The 22,500-nt window shown below is 38.1% G+C and overlaps 2 protein-coding genes across 3 annotated transcripts in view; one reads left to right on the top strand and one right to left on the bottom strand.

The window, feature by feature from the left end:
- Positions 1 to 22,500, bottom strand: part of LOC140953965 (leucine-rich repeats and immunoglobulin-like domains protein sma-10) — a 76,550-nt gene that overhangs the window by 474 nt on the left and 53,576 nt on the right. Inside the window, exons 2-4 of one of the 2 annotated variants that reach the window (XM_073403351.1) lie at positions 10,401 to 10,538; positions 7,090 to 7,161; positions 592 to 663 (exon numbers count right to left, since the gene is read on the bottom strand). In XM_073403351.1, coding sequence (XP_073259452.1) covers positions 592 to 663; positions 7,090 to 7,161; positions 10,401 to 10,538 — 282 coding nt within the window. Of the gene's footprint in view, positions 1 to 591; positions 664 to 7,089; positions 7,162 to 10,400; positions 10,726 to 22,500 lie in introns of those variants that run through there. The other variant, XM_073403350.1, reaches the window with a different exon arrangement.
- On the top strand, positions 16,600 to 18,528 carry LOC140922042 (melanocortin receptor 4-like). Its single transcript, XM_073372072.1, has one exon. It carries the CDS (start codon positions 16,944 to 16,946, stop codon positions 17,892 to 17,894), a length of 951 nt encoding a protein of 316 aa, XP_073228173.1. The 5' UTR covers positions 16,600 to 16,943; the 3' UTR covers positions 17,895 to 18,528.

The raw sequence follows: 22,500 nt of genomic DNA, 5'->3' as shown, positions 1-22,500 counted from the left end.
TTTTCTCCGGAAAGTTAATTTATAAAAGCAATAGAAAACTTTTTTCTATATTTAAATAGCCTGATATAGACTTCCCCTAGGGTTTGCATAGCTGTCTCGAATTCCAGACCCTCTAGTATTTATATCAGGCTATGCAAACGCGGAAAACGTTTCCTAGCTGTCTCGTTAAATAGCCCCTTTTAACACATAAATGATCAAAAGCGCTTTACATTGTCTACATACTAGTTAATATTTATAAAATGAATCTATGATAGATAAAACCGATAAAAAGGCAAAAAAAGGCAAAAATACTTATAACAAAAGAAACATAAATAAAATGAAAATAAATAAAAAAATATTTAAAACAACATAAAATCTTATTTAAAAAGATGTCTTGACATGTCCCTTAAAAGCGGCCAATGATTCGATATTACGGATAACGGATAAAATTTAAAGTGAAGCAAGTACGACATCAAATAAAAGTAAGACAAAATTAAAGTAATGAAAGCTTTCATTGAATAAAAATCTGATTTTACGTGTTTTATTTCTCTTTCAATCAATTGAATAAGTAAATGTCAGCTTCTGACTAAAAGACAAATGAATATAACTTACAAGATTTTTAAGCTCTTCACATCGAAGAATACTCTTCTTGGAATCATAGTTATCTCGTTAAACGACAAATCTCTAGGGAAAGAAAATGTATAACGTTTGGTGATAATTTTGAGCTAAAATTGTTTGCAGTTTATAAGGTACAAATCGTCTTCACATATTCTGTATGTTATGATGCCTTGTTCTTCACGGGAAAACAATGGGAAGGCAAACCTTTGACGATATAAAGCTGCACCTTTACTCCTTGACTAATAGTAACATAACACCCCCTTTATCCCCCTTTTCTTACACAGTCTAAAAATTATTAGCTCTATCGGTGGTCTGCATTGAGACATCACCGTTACGATCGGCAGAAAGGGGTTTCAGCATCGTGTTAGGGGTGGTCGGAGGGTGTGGGTGCCTAGAGGATTATTTCATACGACGGGCGTCATGATCATGCCTTGTATTCAACCCTTTATATATCAAGTCGTCTTGAATTCGCTTTGCTTTTGAATCCTGACGGCGATTTTTATTTGGCCTAGAAATAAGTTTGACAAATCGCAGGACTCTACCCCACTTTAAAGCCAAGCTGCCATGCAGTCCACCTCATTATCTGTTGTCTCATGGTATCGCATTAATTTCATTTCCCCCTCAAAAACCCGATATACCCTTAAGAGCCATTATCTGGGAAAATCGAGAATCGCAAGACACTCGTCAAAAAATCGAATTTTTTTTATTTTGCCAAAACATCCCTTTTAGTGACCTAATTTAAGGAAAAATAGTTTTGGGTTCAAACGATTCATTTTAAAGGAGAAATTAAAAAAAGTTTGAAAAATCGATTTTATGCCTGTTTTTCGAACAAAACACGGCACGATGCAATGGCAACTTCGAGAGAAGGGTGAACGCGTAAGAAACATTCCCTGACATTGAAACTTCCCCGAATTATTATTTTGTTCTTACTCTTGAAAACCTTAAAAGAAAATTTGAAAAACAATGTCTTACGTTTTTATGATCGACAAGTCTAAAGAGGTCATGTTTGTGACGTTAGACATGCTAGAAAACGAAGGCCAACTTTGACCATTAAAAAAGGCCTCTGGTATATGCCGCTTAATCATAAAATCAATATAAAATGGAACCTTGGCTTTTGTACTAACTTACTGGAAAGTTTTAGCTCTGGAAATCAAATACCATCCTGACACCAAAGCAAGCGGTGAGAGCAATTGAATTGGGAAATTTATGCAAATTAGACGGCTTGCGGACGGTTGTCAAACTAAAAGAAAGGTTTTACATGAAAGGATTACTCACCATTGCTTGTAACACGTTTTTACGGCAAGGAAAGTTATTTCCAACTTCTGTTGCGTCGGTTTGAGTCACAAAATCCATAATTTTAAGCCAAAAGGTCCAAAAGACAAACGTACGTTTGCTCAGCGACTGCGCCAGAATCCGGCCGTGAATCGAAATAAAGTCACAACACGTCGAAGCAAGAGTTACAAGAGTTTTTACTTCAGTCAGGAGGCAAAAGGAATAAAAATTCATCGCAAACTAATGACTTCGATTTTGAAAACCTTTCATCACTTCAATCGTTCGTCGGCTGATAATAAACATCGCACAAGATCGTTTGACCTTTGGCGTCTGACCGGAAATTGGTCACACGCGTTAGTCACGTCAGCATGCTGTCACGAAATTTTCGTAGTTGTTGTCAGCAATTTTAATACAGTTTTCACATTTTTTGACAAGAAATCCTCTCATCGCAGTAGAAACAGCCATGCATATTTATTTTTCTTTTATTTACCTACTAGGCTTTGAAACAGCGTTTTTGCCTTCGAAGTTCTAAACAGGAGGGGTACCTCAGATTCCAAGTGTCGTGAGTGATCCGTGGAGCGAAAATTAAGACCAAAAAAGAACGAATATTTTGAATACTTAAGTAAAGCCACAGCTAAAAAAAAAAGATTTGTTCAAAATATTTTCAAACCAAGAAAAAAACATACTTCGATCATCCCCGTGGCTTGGAATCTGGCCAGAGTACCCCCTTCCCCTCCCTTATGCCGGGTCAAAATACTAAGTTCCCCCCGGCCCAATGTCCCATAGTCAAGGGAGTATACTCTCTTGCTGTAGTAAAGAACTTGCAGAATAATACCAATTCTCCGTGGCCAACGGATTCAACGCTATAGTTTACTTTGGTTTTGCTTGTTGATTTTTTCGCTATTTGCTCACGATCAGGAGCCCATAACCCCAACCACGACCAAATTATGAAACCTGTTATTACAAGAAAAAAAAACACAAAGAAACAGTCAGTCAGATAGACAGTACATAATAAAAAAAACCTCCATTAAGATTAAAAAAAATCAATACAGGACACTGTCGAATAAAAAAACCCAGAAACCATTTTGTGGAAAAAAGGTTCGCATACAGCTATCAGCTTCTTTTGTCCACAACTCGCCGGTAGAGGTACGCGGAAACTAGTGATTGTGAAATGGCTTCAAACTATGATCCTATACTGTTGGAATATTACTGATCACAGAAAGCTACACCTGATTTCTTCTAGCAGACCCAATCCTCTTGGTTCGTGTGGACAAAGTAGCTCATCCCGGCTATTTGCACCATGCTACCATAGTCTCCCTAGATTCCCAAGCCTCGCACGCAGACTTTCCTGTCCCACGAACGTTGTTCTGCAGTTGATTTCTTTTATAGACACCTTCTAGGTATTGACAGGCTGTGAAAAAAGTGTATTTTTTTTATTATTTTTTGGACTGCTACATCATTTTCCTATAAATTTCAAACGTGACTGCTAAAAGACTGTTTGGAACCCATGGATGGAGAAAAGCTGTGCCGGAGAGAAGGTCAACCTCCCAGCCGAGCCAACTTTAGCGAGCGTTTATATGAGGAAATATTGACAACTTTGTCCGAGTCAACAGTGCTTGCGCATGCTGTCTTTGTCTAGCCTTGACCGTGTTGTCCCAGCTAGCTGGGCGAGCCAAAGTAGAGAAATATTAGCCGGGCTAGAAGGGTGAGGCCACCCAGTACGGCTAAGTGGAGGGCTGACTTCCGGAAGCTTTCAACCCCGCCCACTACTGGTAGTAAGGCGTCTATCCGAACCAACCTTTTCTTTCTCATGTAAACGGTTTACCAAGTTTTGTAAGTAAATGGAGGAAAAGTTGGCTCGCCCAGGGTAGCTTGAGAGGTGAGTAAACACCAGATAACCCCAATAATAAGCACAAACTTTGATTGTCAGTTAGATGTCCACTATTTTAAGTAAGCGACCTTGCATGTGATTGTCGCATCCATGCCCCCTTCCAGATCCCCTTTATTATCGGTAAGCCTGTGATAGGTCAAAGTAATACAGTCGTACCTCCAGTAAGCGACCACCAAAAATGCAAAGACTTAGTGGTCCCTAACGGGAGGTGGCCGTTTAGAGGAATCGGACCACATGGGGTCTATTCCGAGAAGAGGTCCAGGCACATTCTATTAAATGGCGGTGTAACAAATTTCTGGCAAAATATTATCTTTTACCTCTTTTGACAAATACAGCTTTTAAATCATGCTAAATTTAAAGAGGGATTCAGGTGAGTGAGATATAGAATAGTCTAGAATCACAACTGAATCTTCACTTTGTTGGCTACATCTACTAAGTTAGGATATGTGTAGTTCCACGATGTCAATAAAGGTCTTCATATTTTCTAAGGAACATAGTGCACACAGCAAAAATAGAGAGCAGAGAATACGTCAACTGGTCGCTTATGGAAAACAATTAACCGTGACGCCCAAAAAGTGGTCGCAGTCACTTACAGAAGGTTGTCGTTTACTAGAGGTTCCAACTGTAAGGCTTTGACTGGGAAAATTTCGTCTTTTGGATTGACGGTCGCACATTGAGGTTCGACTGTGTTAAGTCTGTTAGAGTATAAGCCACCATCACCTCACTGTAAGTGACGAGAGCCAGGAAAGTATAGTATACACTCCCTTAGGATGCACAGAATCGTTGTTTTGAGGTCCTGTTTAGCGAAATGGATCATTCAAGGGAGGAGCTGAAGTCCCATAGTGAAATTTATAAGGTTTATGGGTTTTTAGTGCAAGGCGAAACACAATTCTTAGGGCCCTGTTGTTCAAACGTTGGATAGTGCTACCCACCGGAAATCACTATGAAGCGAATAGGAAGAAGCAATTGCGTTACTTACTGGATATAGATTTATCCAGGGGAAAGCGTTAGTCCCGGGGGCGTTAGTCAACTTTTCGACCATACAGCCTCTCAGTCACTCTCCTCCGCAGACTTACCCTGGGCGACCAGGATAGGGGAATATAATACTCGACCTTCCTTGCATCATCCCGAGAGCCTATAGCCTTCACTTTCTTATGGCTCGTCCTGCAATCCTACCCAACGTTCGTGGGACAGGAAAGTCTGCGTGCAAGGCTTAAGAATCTAGGGAGACTATGGTAGCATGGTGCAAATAGCCGGGATGAGCTACTTTGTCCACACGAACCAAGAGGATTGGGTCTGCTAGAAGAAATCAGGTGTAGCTTTCTGTGATAAGTAATATTCCAACAGTATAGGATCATAGTTTGAAGCCATTTCACATTCACTAGTTTCCGCGCACCTCTACCGGCGAGTTGTGGACAAAAGAAGCTGATAGCTGTATGCGAACCTTTTTTCCACAAAATGGTTTCTGGGTTTTCGTATTCGACAGTGTCCTGTATTGATTTTTTTAAATCTTAATGGAGGTCTTTTTTATTATGCACTGTCTATCTGACTGACTGTTTCTTTGTGTTTTTTTTTTCTTGTAATAACAGGTTTCATAATTTGGTCGTGGTTGGGGTTGGGCTCCTGATCGTGAGCAAATAGCGAAAAAATCAACAAGCAAAACCAAAGTAAACTATAGCGTTGAATCCGTTGGCCACGGAGAATTGGTATTATTCTGCAAGTTCTTTACTACAGCAAGAGAGTATACTCCCTTGACTATGGGACATTGGGCCGGGGGAACTTAGTATTTTGACCCGGCATAGGGGAGGAGGGGAGGGGGAGGGGGTACTCTGGCCAGATTCCAAGCCACGGGGATGATCGAAGTATGTTTTTTTTCTTGGTTTGAAAATATTTTGAACAAATCTTTTTTTTTTTAGCTGTGGCTTTACTTAAGTATTCAAAATATTCGTTCTTTTTTGGTCTTAATTTTCGCTTCCACGGATCATTCACGACACTTGGAGTCTGAGGTACCCCTCCTGTTTAGTACTTCGAAGGCAAAAAAGCTGTTTCAAAGCCTAGTAGGTAAATAAAAGAAAAATAAATATGCATGGCTGTTTCTACTGCGATGAGAGGATTTCTTGTCAAAAAATGTGAAAACTGTATTAAAATTGTTGACAACAACTACGAAAATTTCGTGACAGCATGCTGACGTGACTAAAGCGTGTGACCAATTTCCGGTCAGACACCAAAGGTCAAACGATCTTGTGCGATGTTTATTATCAGCCGACGAACGATTGAAGTGATGAAAGGTTTTCAAAATCGAAGTCATTAGTTTGCGATGAATTTTTATTCCTTTTGCCTCCTGACTAAAGTAAAAACTCTTGTAACTCTTGCTTCGACGTGTTGTGACTTTATTTCGATTCACGGCCGGATTTTGGCGCAGTCGCTGAGCAAACGTACGTTTGTCTTTTGGACCTTTTGGCTTAAAATTATGGATTTTGTGACTCAAACCGACGCAACAGAAGTTGGAAATAACTTTCCTTGCCGTAAAAACGTGTTACAAGCAATGGTGAGTAATCCTTTCATGTAAAACCTTTCTTTTAGTTTGACAACCGTCCGCAAGCCGTCTAATTTGCATAAATTTCCCAATTCAATTGCCCTCACCGCTTGCTTTGGTGTCAGGATGGTATTTGATTTCCAGAGCTAAAACTTTCCAGTAAGTTAGTACAAAAGCCAAGATTCCATTTCATATTGATTTTATGATCAAGCGGCATATACCAGAGGCCTTTTTTAATGGTCAAAGTTGGCCTTCGTTTTCTAGCATGTCTAACGTCACAAATATGACCTTAGACTTGTCGATTATAAAAATGTAGGACATTGTTTTTCAAATTTTCTTTTAAGGTTTTCAAGAGTAAGAACAAAATAATAATTCGGGGAAGTTTCAATGTCAGGGAATGTTTCTTACGCGTTCACCCTTCTCTCGAAGTTGCCATTGCATCGTGCCGTGTTTTGTTCGAAAAACAGGCATAAAATCGATTTTTCAAACTTTTTTTAATTTCTCCTTTAAAATGAATCGTTTGAACCCAAAACTATTTTTCCTTAAGTTAGGTCACTAAAAGGGATGTTTTGGCAAAATAAAAAAAAATTCGATTTTTTGACGAATGTCTTGCGATTCTCGATTTTCTCAGATAATGGCTCTTAATTGTTTGTCCCCACAGTCACAATAAAGATATCATTTTCCAGCTTTTTTAAAATGAACTAGCAATGCTAATCATATTGTGATTCTCGTTACAAGTGGAGATTGTGGCCACGGGCTCAGGAAGATTGATATTTGATATCTTTTTACTTACAAAGAAAGAATCCCGTTAAACGACCGCAACACCCTCTTCTCCAGTACAGACACTTTGTTACCTGAAAGTACCCTGAAGAAGAATTTAAAAAGGCAAAAACTTAAAACAAAATTAAGAAAAGTCTTAAATTAAGCGGTCTTGGAACATTGTGTGACAAATTGATCCAAGTATACAGTTTATTACCAGTAAGTTTTATCCATTGGAAGTACAATTATGCATAAGCTGATTCATACCCAGGGACATTTTTCAACTTTTGTTGATCAAACAAATGTTGCAGCTTTGACAAATTGATCTAAGTACACGATCTATTATAAGTAAGTTTTTACCCATTGGAAGTACAATACTGTATAAGCTGATTCATACCCAGTAACATATTTTTCAACGTTTGTTGATCAAACAAATATTGCAACTTTTCCTAATCCCTGTACGGCGTGGTCGTCCGCTCAGGCTTTCCCGGTCAATGGTCTTGGTAATAGAAAGCATTAGAATCACTTTCACAGCAACAACCTACACGAGATAAAGTTCACAATTTCTCCGATTCAAAACTGTCCAAAATAATTTGCGTAAACCTGAAATATGGAACAACTTGTTATTAGTAGATGTAATAAACAGTAGACGATAAATAAAGGGAAAACTTTGTCACGTGGTACAATTTGACGTTTGCCCGTAAATCTGATTCTATTTGTCTCTGATGAAGCTCTTCCGGGACAACGTGACCCGAAACGCAGTTTGACGTTGTTAAACGGAAAACAGGAATTTTTAAAAACGTGTGTACTGTGAAAGATCATGGAGATATAATTATAGCTCTGGCTGAGGGCTACAAAGGAGGATTTATTCAGCATGTATTGAGGTAGTAGACCTGCACCGTTCTAAACCTCTTATTTCACGGCCCCCCTTTTATCTATCAGCACTTCCATTGTTTTCAGGGATAGGGGCATTGTTATGTGACAATGCCTTTTTTTTCCCCAGCTAATCAAAAACAATCTTTCAAATAGGTGCGGCAACGCTCCTCTTGTTAGCGGTTTTGTAAACATTTTGGTCTATTTAAACAAATAAGCGAATAATTTTGAAATCGCTAGATAGATGTTTTTTAAAGAAAATTGAGGTTCTCGAGATTGACCCTCGTTTTATGTGACTTTCGAGTATCGAGATTATTGATAACTTGTAAGGCGGTAAAATTTGAGTTACAATTCGCCTTTTTTTTTTTCGTGTTTGCAAGTGAGAGTCTCATTATTCAGGGGTTTTGTCTCCAAGTTTCATATTTTCGTGAACAACAGTAGCTAACACTTCTTCAAAGTCTAATAATCTGCTTTTAATTTGAAAGCAAATACAATGCTTGTGCCAATAATGAAGTTTTTTTGTTTAGTTAATCACCTTAACTTGTTGTAGTCGGAATGTCTACGCCGGTCTTCTTCTGTGCTTTCCGTTTTGGTTATACTGAAGCTATAATTTACACTGTAAATTACTCGTCTAAATTAAAGTCTTTAAAAGAAAATATTTATTTGAAATATAAAAATTCCCAATCAATGATGAATTTTCTTATATTTACAGAAAAAAATTAAAGATAATATTGATTGGTAGGATTTAATTGGAACAAATTGAGACACCATTAGTTTAAACATTCACATTCGTTTTAATTTCGAAGCCACAGTGAGTTTCGATTTTTATTAAACTAGATATTGCGCTGAATAACGTTAAAAAGTAAATAGGAAAAATGTAGTTTTTACACTGTTACATACTTAATTGACTGACCTTTTGACTTACTGGGTCTGGTTTATGGATCACCTTAACATGTTTCCTCCACGGCAGAGGTTGTTATTAACAGTATTATCGGCTAAATTCGAAATCATTGAATTCAGAAGGAAAAGGACTATTAAATATTAACCTTGCAAAGTTACACTAAAAGCATGTTCATTCTGATCATGCTTTCTTATTACAACACATCCTTAAAATATACGCAATAAGCTTATAATTTTTGTTTTATTTTATAGAGGTATTCTTCTTGAAAATAAGGATTTCCGTTATTACCAATTACATAAATTTTTAACACACAAGTAAAAACCGAGATCGCCCTGGTAATAAGCGAAGTGCTTTAGCCGTCGGCTTTTTTTTTTTTTCCCGTCTTTTTTTTTTTTTTGCTTTACGGTAAAACTCTACTTTCCCAAAAAAAGTTGATATTGCTACCCTAACACTCTTTTTGTGTTTCTTTTTTACCGCAAAAAATACAAAGTTCAAGTAGTTTAAGCTTATCCCTTAAAAACGACAATATATTTTTCACCCAATTCCCTAAATTTTTCGCTTCTTTATTTGTAACGATTTTTCACAGTCAATATATATCAACTTCCATCATCAAATGTAAAAAAAAAGAAAAAATGGAAAATGGCTTTCTTACATTGCAAATCTATTTTTAATCACAGGAAGACCTAAAAAATCGCTAAAAATTTCACGGATCAATTACTTCAGTTATGTAATACATTAGATACTACGCATTTGATTGACGAAACAACTGAAAATTCCGTTTTTATCCTTCTAGCATGAAGAAGAGTATGGAATGATTATAAAGAATAAAAATTTCAGTTTACTTCATAATTTCTTCCTTTCTTTTTTATTTTCCCCCAAAAATTGGGAACTGTGTCTGTAAACTTTAAAAATGCAAAATTCTGTGAATAGGTATCAGTTACGAAAAGAACCAACATTTTCCGAGAAAGCACTGACACAAATTTTAAAAGAAGTAAATATTATGAAAGCTAAAACACGTGCGAGGTATTAAGCGACATAGCACTAATGCTATCATTTCACTAACAGAGAAACCTTTTATTGCTTATCGACGCCGTGAATAGGTATCAGTTACGAAAAGAACCAACATTTTCCGAGAAAGCACTGACACAAATTTTAAAAGAAGTAAGTATTATGAAAGCTAAAACACGTGCGAGCTATTAAGCGACATAGCACTAATGCTATCATTTCACTTACAGAGAAACCTTTTATTGCTTATCGACGCAGTTTTGACGTTTGGCATAGAGGGACTGAATTACTGAGCGCGTAAGCGACTTGCTAAAGAGGGTCGGGCTCAGACAAACCCACGGTAGCAATATGTTGACTGGCTTGTGAATATTACCTCAGTAAGTTCGAGACGTTAGCATTAATAATTATCTACATCATAGAGTAGACCGACGCTAACTTGCGAACTCATAAAACCAACCCTATCACTGATTGAATTTAAAGTATAAGCTGGTAGTTAACGACGGATAGCTGAAATAAAAAAAGAAAGAAGTTACATGTACGTTTTTGCCTAAACTTTTAATACTTACAGCGAGCAGGTATTTTGTGGAACCTGGATGTCCTTGAGACTGCTAGCGTTACATTTCATTTTTGTCAGGTGTTGCATTCCGATCATAGGGCAAACTGAACAGCGACATTGTCTAGCGCAAACTGTAGGAAATGCATCGCTTTTGAAGTCATGAAAAAGAGAAAGAGGTAGTAAAATTAACGTTATTGTAATTGTTACTGAAATCATCGTTTCAAAATTCACTTGCAAAGAAGGAAGCCAGTGGGCTTTGCACGGTTAACACCAATCGCATTCTAATTCCAAACTGCACATTACACGGATTTAAGAAAACTGCAATGTGTTTTTCATTTTGTTTGAGTGTTTCAGCCTCCATCAATACGTGTCATTAAAATCGTTTGTTTTTTCCTCTTTATCTTTGCTAATTATTGACGGAATAGGGCTTAGATGTTTGATTAAAAATCCAAAGCTACCCATCGAACTCTGTAATGGAGATACAAATTGACTTGAAAATGACATTGAAATAATTGGTTTTTATTGAAAACGGAAATTTATCGGAAACATCAATTCGACAATTTATGGAAAGCACGTTTGTCTTTCCGATTTTTTTAGAACCGAGTTTTTTCAGTCGTATTGAGGTTCATAAAATTGTTTATAGAGTACCGTACGTGTTTGCCACAGACAACGCAGTGCTTTGTTCTCGATTTAATAGCTACACCAAAGTCCGGTGCTAAAATTAATAATTAAAGATATGGACAGAGTAATCAAAACTGGAAAAACAACATGTATATGATGATAATTACATTTCAATAATGGAAAGTGATAAAGTTTTCAATTTCAGTAAGGAGCCTTCGACATATTCACTTTTCCCCCGCTTAAAGCCAACTGGACGTTTTTTTTGGGGGGGGGGGGGGACGGGCTAGGTAGACTGCACGTTATTGGGGAGCATGTTGTACAAAATCAAACTGATGCATTTTCATAAGTTTTTCTTCATGTGTGGAAAGGCGCTTGTGACATTATTCAAGAGAAAGCAGGACTAATTGTACATTTTACATTGTGATCTTTTAAACTATCCTGAATAACCAATACATTTATACAATACCAAAAATTGTGGTTAGTTTGCTGATTTTATAAACACGTTTGTGAACACAAACAACTGGAATCGTTTGTCAATAAGTACCTTCAAAACATGGCAGCTATGTGCCAGCAATTCTGGTTTTGACATCTGAATATGAAGTGTAGTAGGAAATCAAAAGCATCGACGGGAAAAAGCAGTTACACAGATTTTGCAAGAGAACAGGTAGGAGAAACGTGTAGTAAATTGTATTGATACCGTTGACATCTTCACGGGTAACTGCATGTCAGTATTCATTCTGGAATGCAGTGAACTTTTTGGACAGCAAAATTTTCAAGTGGACGTTAAGGAGCAGGGTGGGGGAAGGGCTCTGACTTAATCGTCCAGTTGACGTTAAGCGGAGGAAAAGTGAATATGTCGACGGCCCCTAAGTTGATCGTAAAAGTGATAAATAAAGCCTGGCTTTCACTAGCGCATTAAGCATAAGCATAAGGACATACGCACGCGCAGAATGGCATATTTGACTCAATTCTCCATACCAGCTCTCCTCAACCCAATGATAAATAAGATTACGGAAGAAGCGTCCGCCATATTGCTTTTGATATGTTCGCATGAGGTCTGGGTCAAAGTGACCTGTGATTGGTCCACGGCCTTGTGCGGCTTATGTCGACCCAGTTTTCACTAGTCAAAGCTACGACATAAGCATAAGCACAAGCACAAGAAGAACGAATTTGTCCTTTTTTCTTGTGCTTGTCATTTATGTCGACCAAGTTGGCACTTGCTTACACATGTGCTTGTGCTTATGCTTATGCGCTAGTGAAAACCAGGTTTAATACTTCGCAAATTCTTTACCGGGAAAGCCTAGGCGGCCTGTCGAGCGTCCGAACTAGAACTCGGAGGGTCGTGAGTTCGATTCTCACCTGGAGCTCGGAATTTTTTCGGAACTTTCTGGTTTTAGAATTCTTCTTCTTCCAAAAAAATATTTCTGTCCTACATTCAAACTCCCTTTATGCTAACGTCATACTGGTTGAGCATTCTTAGTTCCATACACATATGGTTTCAGTGTTGGGTAAAAATTAAACTGACGTTTGCTGGTTATAAGAATGGTGGTTGCTTTGAGTGCTCTTCTTCTGCATTCCTTCCATTGTAGAGACAACCGTCCAACAGCGGGAATAATTAAACGCAAATGAAAGCAGTGCTTGCTTTTTAGGGGCTGTTATATGATACCGAAATGACTTATATTCTGGAATGAGTTTCGTTCCAGAGAGAAGATCGTACTGCATTCACATGGTAAAGTCGAAAGGCTCAGCTTTAAGGCGTCCTGGCTCGCGTGGTTTAATTTTCGCGCTAGATCAGATACTCATGCGCCACCCGCCCCAGACTACAATCCTGAACCAATTTTGTTTTCAGTTTAGGGATACCAGAATTAAATGTCCTACAAAAACGAGAATCTCATTCGGAATGAAAACCGGAATGACTGAGAAGTACTGAAAAAAAGAATTCCTCTCGTTATCACTTGAACAGGTTCAAATAAGTGGAGGTGGAATGAACTCGCCCCGGAATGAAATTGTCTCCCGTATCAGGTTAACGGTAAAGGCGCACACGAGCCAAAGGCCCAAACGGCCAGAGTTTATCGCGGTTTCCTTAGCACGAAAAATGCTTAGCAGTATCACACAAACAGCCCCTAATTCTATTGATTGACTAACTTGCAATTAACGAAATACTTTTAATTACTTCTCATGATCGTATAATTCCATGCTTAAGGGAACGTTTAATTATCATTCAATTTAGGGTTAGGGTTAGGGTTAAGCTTACGAGGCTTTAGGTCTCAAAAGGTAAGTTTCACGATGTACACTTAGTTTGATTAGAGCTCGAGTCATGAGTGGTAGGTTTTTGACTTGTTAATTGTATCGAGAATTGAAAGTTTTGGAGAACTTTCGCTAAATTTGTCATTTTTACCATATTCGCCATTTGCGTCAAAATCACAACTTTTCAAGGGGCCCACTGATTCATCTCCAGGCCCCGAGCAACGAGAGACCCCAAATTCGCGTAAGTTCTGAGCAAAATGGCTTCCTGGTTTGCTACCGTAACAAACGAAAAAATTTCACAAATAAACGAAGAAGCTGCTCCCGACAACACGAAGAAGGTGACAAAAGTCGATTTGGCAGTTTTTACAGGTAAAGCTTCTCTGTTTAACCCAAACTTATCGAACCAGTGAAAAAGTTTTTTTTTTTTGTATTAAAACTAAACTAAAATATTAATATTAAAATATTAAATCTAAATCAAATGGTCTTTTAAACAAAATGGTTTCAAATACAGAAGAATTCACAATTCGTGGTCGAACTCTGCCACAGGAGCTTGAGATGAACTGCTTAAGGTTCGCAAGCCAGTCGAAGATGATGGCGGATAAGACCCTGAATTATATATGGGCCGATACAATGGGGAACTGAAACAGCAGTATCCAAGATATGGAGTGCAACAAATAACATCATTATGAATGTCTTGGGAGGATTGTCTCGACATTTAAAAGTCATGATGAAGGAGCTGGTGGGGATGAAGAACAAGTGCATTAAGAGATTTGAAGCAATATTATTATTAAATTTATCTAGTAATAGTTGACACTACAGCTGCCCCAACTCTGTACATGGTCGGTGAAAAGTATTCTTGCTCGTTGTGTAGCTCTTTGAAATGTACCGATTCATAATGAAGATTTTCACCCATATTCCTTACAATATGTGAGATAAATACAGGAAACGTAAGTTTCCATGCACAGTTTCAGTACGATTTACACAGCTTTGATAAAAAAATTCTCAGTTTCGAGAATAGTTTATTCTAAACCGTAAGAAAAGATTTAATTTGGCAAGGTTTCCAATCAAAGATTTTTGAACTCGTGTTTGGCACTGACTCTCCAAGTGTTTACATATACATGTACACACTGTTATACGCACCTCATAACTTCATCTGCGCTTAACGAGTGTCTTTTGGTCCATAACTTTCAAAAAAACGGGTCCACAGAATGTCACTGATAGCACGTAACGCAAAAGGGTATCGAAGTATGATTGCACAATAAATATCACAAAATCTGCCTAAGCGGTCCCTTCGAGATTTTCTGCCCTTACGTCATCCTAACCGCAACGCAAACAATAGAGACGTCATCATTACCGATTCCTCGCGGCCCCTGTTCAAGCAAATCGAGATTTTTTTCTGACATACTAACTGCATATTTCAACTGTAAGCACTTTCCCTAATATACGCGCGAGTTACTAGAGTGCCTCCTCGGAATTTCGCCTTCTGGACGAAATCCCTGCAAGGGACAATAATTATTTTAAATTATCAAATGATTTGAATAGTCTAATAATTTTGATTTGTAGTGGTAATTCCTGTAGACATATTTTATTCTAAAGCCCTGGCAAAGTTGAGAGTGCAAGAAGAAAGGCACTCAGAGTAAATAATTATAAAGTACAATGAAGAAAGGCGGAGGAACAGAGGTGGAGGGTCGAACTCACAGAGGGCGTATCAGGCTAAAGACATATAGGAGGACGAAAACGAGGAAAAAGTCCTATATCCTATATTACTCGTGGATGTAGGGGAGAGGTCCGAGTGTCAGCCCTCACATTATGTTTAGGTCAAAATAAAACCCAAAGTAAAATTTCGAGGCTAGCCCCCACCCCACCCCTCAGATTTTGGGTTTTTGAATGAGCGGGGCCCCTAACCTGTTTGAAGATCTGAAACCGATACTGTATACCCTACCCATCAGACTGCCCTACCCCTAGTGAAAGAGTAGGCTTGTACCGAACGATCAAACTAGCACTCGTGTATACTCAAGTTTTCAGGTTAGTATAATTCCGTCTACATAGTTATTTAATAGGTGGTACTTTTCCGAGCAAGCTTGTGATATATATTGACTTTTGATGAATGATTATCAAGGTTTGACTCTTAGGCACGTTTCAAACGTCGCGCTACTGCCGTGCCGAACTCAATTCATAAATTATAAATACATTAGAATACATTTAAAAGTTTGCTAAATCTTTTCTTTATTTTTGTGTTTTGTTTTCGGCAACAGCCGTTCTATTCGACTGAATTAAATTTGGCGTCTGAAATCAAGTCGTGCTAGTGTCGTTCTGCAGTCGAGCCAGCTTAGCACGGCAGTAGCACGACGTTTGAAACAGGCCTTACTTGAATCCAGGCTGCCCAACGCCCTTTATAGCAATAAGCTAGGCATTCACAGACGTAATGTCCACCCTCTGTTTAGTGTTCCAAAACAATGAAACAGCAACCATTTTGGGGTTCCAAACCAGCGGTGGGTCACGTAAGTGAAAAAGCTCATTCTATTTGTTGAAAGTGATTAATGTGTGACAGGGAGTCATTAAAAATTCTAATCGTAGGCAATAACTTTTGTTCAATTTGACACAGCAATATAAATTATTTTTTTTGTTGACTCTTAATTAAAATAGGCAGATTGAAATAAAACTTCCCAAGCGCCTTATAATTCTGTCCTCCAAAGGTAAATGAACGATCACCATCAGTTCCGTTATAATATTACTGAACAGTAATATTCTTGCTTTCTCTATCTTGAACTTAGTATTGTCCCAGGTGACAGCCCATCTTAAATGTATGCTTTCGTGTCCTAGAATCACCTTCGCGCCTATTAGACTTTCATTTGTCTTAAAGTACATACTCATTCAAAAAGTGCTCTAGTATCTGAAAACGTAGTCACTCTCTGCTATACCCCAAATGAATTAATATTTGACTTCAGTTCTCGCGCAGTTTACATAACGTGCTTCAAACCAGGTTAATTATTTTTTTAACTAATTTATTCAGTTCATTCTCTCACCCACTGAAATTGTAAAAATTTCCAAAATGGAAAAATCCCTAGGAATCCGTTCTGCTTTTTCCTAGTAATAACCTTTCTGTATCAGCCACCATATTTTCTTTTCGCTTCGTATTCAACCTTACTGCAACAACGCACTTTCCAAGCTGAATTGCGCGCACACCTGATCCAACATGTCATCACACATGGCACTCATGGGATGATAGGCAGTATCATTTCACCCACGTATTCCAGCACTGTAAAAAGCATGTGGGATTTTTTTTCAGCAGTTATAACTTTTTGTGTCGTTCCTGTTTTGTTGTGCTGCTGCATATTTTTCTGAGAGGCATCCTCCGAAAGACCGTCCACGTCTGTTGAATAGCATTTTTCTTGCAATATCTTTTTTATTCATTAATTTAGCTATTTTGTATTTGCTCAGCTTTTGACATTTTACCTGCCATTTCCTACAGCGCTGCAATTAAACAGCTGAGCCTCCGGACTTCCATCTTGTGATTTTTCACCCTTGAACGTAGAAAAAAAAACTTGCGTACAGTTGGCCGCGCACTAGCAGTGTATGTAATAAAAATCAGCAGTTGGATGACTCAAACTACCTGAAGCCTATGCCAGTAGGAAGAGAAAGGTGACACCCTGCTTAAAAGGAGATTTTGATGTAAAATTTCACTATGGCCTCAAAATTCTGCGTTGAAGAGCTAAGTGAACAGTTATCGCTTGTTGATTCACACCGGGGCTTTATTGAGGCTTTTTGTATTTTAAACTTGACGTTTGCACTGATTGCAGCTCTGGAAAATCTACTAGTTTTTCACGCATTGTGGAAATCCTCTACGATACCTGCTACTGTAAAAAAGTTGTTCTTGAGTCTCGTTGTTTCGGATTTTGCAGCCGGAATTTTGGCCCAGCTGATGTTTGGTGTCATCATCGCGGTAATGTTAAAAAAGACATCGAATGGAGACCAGAGTATTGCCTCCTTTTGTCCGACAATTTTAAACCTCTGTTATTTCTTGTTAGTTCTTCTGTGCAGCGCATCATTTTTGACTATAACAGCCATTGCAGTTGACAGGCTTCTTTCTATTTCACTGCATCTACGATATCGCGAGCTTGTGACCCCGAAACGTGTGATTATCGTAATGACGGCCTTATGGCTGACAAGTGGTACGACTGGCTCGCTTTTTATTATACTCCCTGAACATAGCAACGCGGTAACTGCGATTGTTGAATCCATTGGGCTATGCCTGAACACCGTGGCGTATATTCGTATCTACAGAGCTGTTAGATATCATCAAAATCGGATACAATGTCAACTTCAGGTACAAAACTCCAATTCTTCAATTGATCTACTTCGGCAAAGAAAGTCGTCTTTAAATGCTTTGGTTGTGTATTTAGTATTCCTGGTTTGCTACCTTCCATATATATTCACTATCATTTTATTGCTAGTACTCGATAGTGAAGACACTTCCTTGCTGTTAGCTGAACGTGCATCGTTGATTCTTATTTTCCTGAATTCTTCAATAAACCCTCTTGTTTATTGCTGGCGATATCGTGAAATTCAAGATTCAGTGAAAAGCACTTTGAAGAAATTATTTTTGCATGAACGAGAATGGGACAGAAGGGAGTGAAAACTTCTGTATCTGACCTACTTGCAGGAGACTTCTGTGTGATGCCTCAGTTTATTGTGTGCGTTATATAGTATGTTATCAGTTTAATGATCTCATCGCTCATCACAAACTCAATCAGGCCGACGTTCGAACTTGCATTTGTTGGGCATCGATGGAGTTTTTGTGTCTCTCATTTTCACTTTTTTAAGAACCGTATATCTTTTGATTTGACGTTAAGCCAATACCCCAAATAAATAGCTGAAAAGCATCACATCAGAGAATTGTGCTAATGAAGTCCTAAGGCACTTCATGCATTATGCTAAATTTGACAAGTCCTGACATAATATGCAGCTGTATTTTGAGCCCACGCAACTAATTGCACTAACCTTCGAACACAATAACATGAAAAAATAAAATAAAAGAAAAGAAAATAAAATAAAAGAAAAAAAAGAAAGAAACGAATTACTGCGCTTTTCACAAACATGCCAACTTTAAAGTTCAAAAGCCGCCTTCACAATTGCGTTTTTCGCTGCCGTCAATCATAATTACGATCACAAGCAACGGACCTTGAAACACAGAAACACACAAAACGGATCGAAATTCACCAATCACAAAATCATTCATTCATTTTATTTTCCATATAAACAAAATTTTACAACGCAAGATGGAAATAATATGAGATTAAAGAAAATGTAAATTTGAGCAAATAGGTCATTCAAAAAAATCCTGGAATAGGGAGAAGCACATCGGAAAATGCTTAGTTATCATTACGTGCGCCTACTGTATAATGCGTCTAGAACCAATTTTGAGAATCATTTTTATCAGAGGTAACTGTTTGCTTAACTACCAAATAAAGTAGCCATAATATTCCCAATATTTATACTTTTTATTTACGGTTATCACGATACAAGCTGGCGAATAATATTTATTCTTAATAGCAAACAATTACATAGATAAGAAGTCAATGAAACGTTTTATAGCATAAACAAATTCTGCATCTGCCCGCTAGCTTTCGGCGACGCTGACTTCAACAAGGGCATCGGGGGCTTGGCGTCTAGTGCTGGCAAACAGCTCAGGGTCAGACCTAACAGTTGGGAGGAGGGGAGGTGTGGCAGGTCTCCGTCTAAAGTAAAAGGGTTAGGAAGGAAGCTTTTGAAACTTTGATCAGAATCAGAGTTTATATTTATGCAGGAGTGCACAGTTAACGAAAAATTTTCCCTGCGGGCTAGCGCAGCCAAATCATTGCACTGTCTGACAAACATAATGAGGCAAAGTGAAGAGCTATGCATGCATTTAGTGCTTATCTGGGCCCAGTAGTGCATAAGATGGTTTTGCCTGGGTATGCGGTCGCACCTCGTTGGGTCAACAGTGTTGTCAGAAGCTTAGAGATTGTGCTTCGGTTAGTAATATCCAAATTTAGTGGATAAAATCTCCAAAGTAGTTCACACTTTCAGGCTTGTTTCCCAATTTCATTACACAGCTCTACCCTTCAGCATGTGAACCATGTTGAAATGTTTGGTGGCTATCCAGTTTCGTTGCCGGTGTAAAGAAGGAAAATTGTCAGACAAAGCCGAAAAGATCACATTTTCCTTAGCCAGTGCTGAGAGGGATTAGGGTAGATTTCAACCGCTGTCTCTCTAAGTGGCCTTGGTTTTATTATGACAATCACATTGCTGAGCACCATTTACAGACGAGACATAAAATCGACTGGGACTCCGCGACATACGTTACGTATTCTACAGACTACTACTTTAGACAACGACTCACTTTAGAAAGCTGGGTTACTAACTTAGAACAAAGGCTACTGAATTTTAGTCAACAGTCACAGGCACCGTACAAATGACTTATTGACAGAATCAAGCAAAACTAACTACGAGATAATGATTGGACAACTGACAATTTGACTAACAATAAACGACTGTCTAACTGTGACAATAGACGAATCGAAACGCACTAATAACATTACGAGTCTTCATAGCCAATAACATCACGGCTTTACTGACGGACGACCAATAACATCGCGCTTAATGTTATCTTAGTGTTATCCATCGAGGCTGAAGGCCGAGATTTATAACACCCCCTGAGATCTGCATAAGTACCTCTTATTAGCCGAGTTTTCGGTCCGTAATGGAAATTACGGACCGAGTTTTTTTCCATCGATTTATGGCCCGTGCGCTTCGCGCTTGGGCCATAAATCGATGGAAAAAAACTAGGATCCTTAATTTACAGTACGGACCGAAAAAACGAGGCTAATAAGATGTTTATTATATGGCTTCTTCCTGTTTGGGAGACTGGAAACAAGTGCAGGACGCAAGATTTGACAGTCATTTGACAGGCGTCAAAAAAGAAAGTTTTTATTGGCGCACGAAAACAATAGCACATAACAAAGGTTTTCCGAGAAAGTAAAAACCAATTCGCCATGTTGAAAAGGTTTATTCGGTCAAAACTAAGAGCACTTTTTTAGCTCTTTAATGTAACGTTTGAGCAAATGTAAGTTTTAATGGAATGTAAGTTTTAGCTCTTTAATGTAACGCTGGAGTATTTTGGAAACCGGACACTGAGTCTGTCTAGAAGTCGCTTCCATCTTTCCTCCGTTTGTACTTGTGAAAAAAACACTGCAAAAGGCAAAGAAGCTTTTAAAGGTAAGTTTGTTGTCATTGTAGAAGGATTCGCTCGTTATTGTTTTTGGGAAAACCTCTCTTTTTGCCAGTTCATTCTCGTCAGGCTTTGTGATCTGCGTTAAAATTTTCAAACACTGACTAAAATTCTCTTCCTCGGTAAGGTTAAGATTCAGTTTCTATATCAGTTTCGTTCTCACTAAAACAAAGCTAGGTTAACATTTGGAAAGGCAAAGTCAACATCCCAGTCCTCAGGGTTTACAGACATATTTTAAAGTTTATTCGGTCAAAACTATAAGAGCACTATAAGTATTCACTCATTAGTGTGACGCTGGAGTCTTTTGAAAACTGGACATTGTGTCTGGCTCGAACTCGCTTCTATCTTTCTTTCGTTGGTCTTTGAAAAAACACTGCAAATGGCAAAGAAGCTTGTCAAGATGATCTGGTGCAATTATTCATTTCTCTCAGGAAAAACATCTCGAATCTCTGCCAGTCGATTTTCTTCTTCTTAACTGTGTACTGCGATAAAATTTTCAAACACTGACTTGAATCCTCTTCGATAAGATTGCAAGTTAGTTTCTTCATCGCCTTCGTTCACAAATAAACACAGTTTAAAAGGTTGAAGGCCAAAGTCAACATCCAAGTCCTAAAGGATGACAGGCGTCTTATAACTTTCCGAGGTAAAGAGATTTAGAGCTCCGAAATGAGCATTTTCTTTAAAAATTTTGGTCCGTATAGCAAGTTATGGACCTCAAATTGACCAATCGCATGGCGAAAATAGACTCAGCCATATAATAATTCTCCATATCCTACAAAATCCGAATTCGATAATTGCTTTTTTATTCATTCAAAACACAATTCCAAGTTTAAAAACAAGCTAAAACATGCTTACCTCCGTCGATGTTAATAGTGCAGGTTTATCGAGAAAGTTAAGAGATAAAGGGCTTTTCAGGTCTGAGAATATACTCCAAATAGCAGATGTTGTAAGTCGAGTTGTCTTCTTGCTATTCTTGCTATGTTTTTAGACGATAGTTCGCCGTGAAATGAGAAAAATGTTCCGCCATTAGTCACTTGGCCATTACCCACTTCGAAAACAACTCAAACTCGTCAGCAGGTCTTCCCTGTTAACGGTTCAATAATCTGCATCTTTGTTGACGTCATCGGTCAAAATTCTTCCAAATTTAATCAACAGTAGCTGGTTATGATGAATTATGCGAGGGATTTAAGCCAACCAGAAAAGGAGAAATATTTTGAATGAATAATAAATGTCCCTTATCAATTATCAAAACAATAATTTTGTAAAATCAGTCACTATAAATCGGGGTCCAAAGTTGGTCCTATCGACCAGAAGATTTGGATCAAAGAGTTTGGACGAGAAACTCCCGTCAGATAATGAAACGTTTTGAGGGGGAAAGAAAAATCCGGACACTTCAACAACTAAACAAGACAAGAAGCAAACCAGCTGACCCATAAACGAAAAAAAAAGCTATCTACTCTTTTGAAAAAGAAAAAAAAAGCGGAAAAAAAAAACAAAACAATAACAACGACAACAACAAAACAAATTAACAACAACAACAACAAGTAATAATGCCAGAATCAATTTTTATTAACACTCTGATTCAGATTCAGTTTTTCTCAAGTTTTTCTTCAATTTTTCTCTTAAGTTATATTGCGTTCATCTTTTTATTTAATGCACTGTTTTTTTTTGTTAACGACAAAAATATATTAGGTATTGGTAAGACCTGACCGGAAGGATTTCAAATTAGTCTAGATATAGTAGTATACTATGCTGTTTTTACTCCTGTTGGGTGGATTCCCTTTGCATTCCCTCGCAAAAAGTGAATTACCTTCATTATATATGCAGGATTCCCTCACAAAAATGCGTTCCTCTATATCTATAAGTGCCTTCCTTCATTATGTAATTAGCGTTTCTCTACTACAGTAGGCACAATAGGCTTGCCTAGACTTGCCCGGTAAGTAACTTTACTTCGGTTTACGGACAGACGATT

Source organism: Porites lutea, chromosome 12 (assembly GCF_958299795.1).
Source record: "Porites lutea chromosome 12, jaPorLute2.1, whole genome shotgun sequence".
NCBI lineage: Eukaryota > Metazoa > Cnidaria > Anthozoa > Scleractinia > Poritidae > Porites > Porites lutea.
This window is presented reverse-complemented; position numbering and strand designations above follow the sequence as displayed.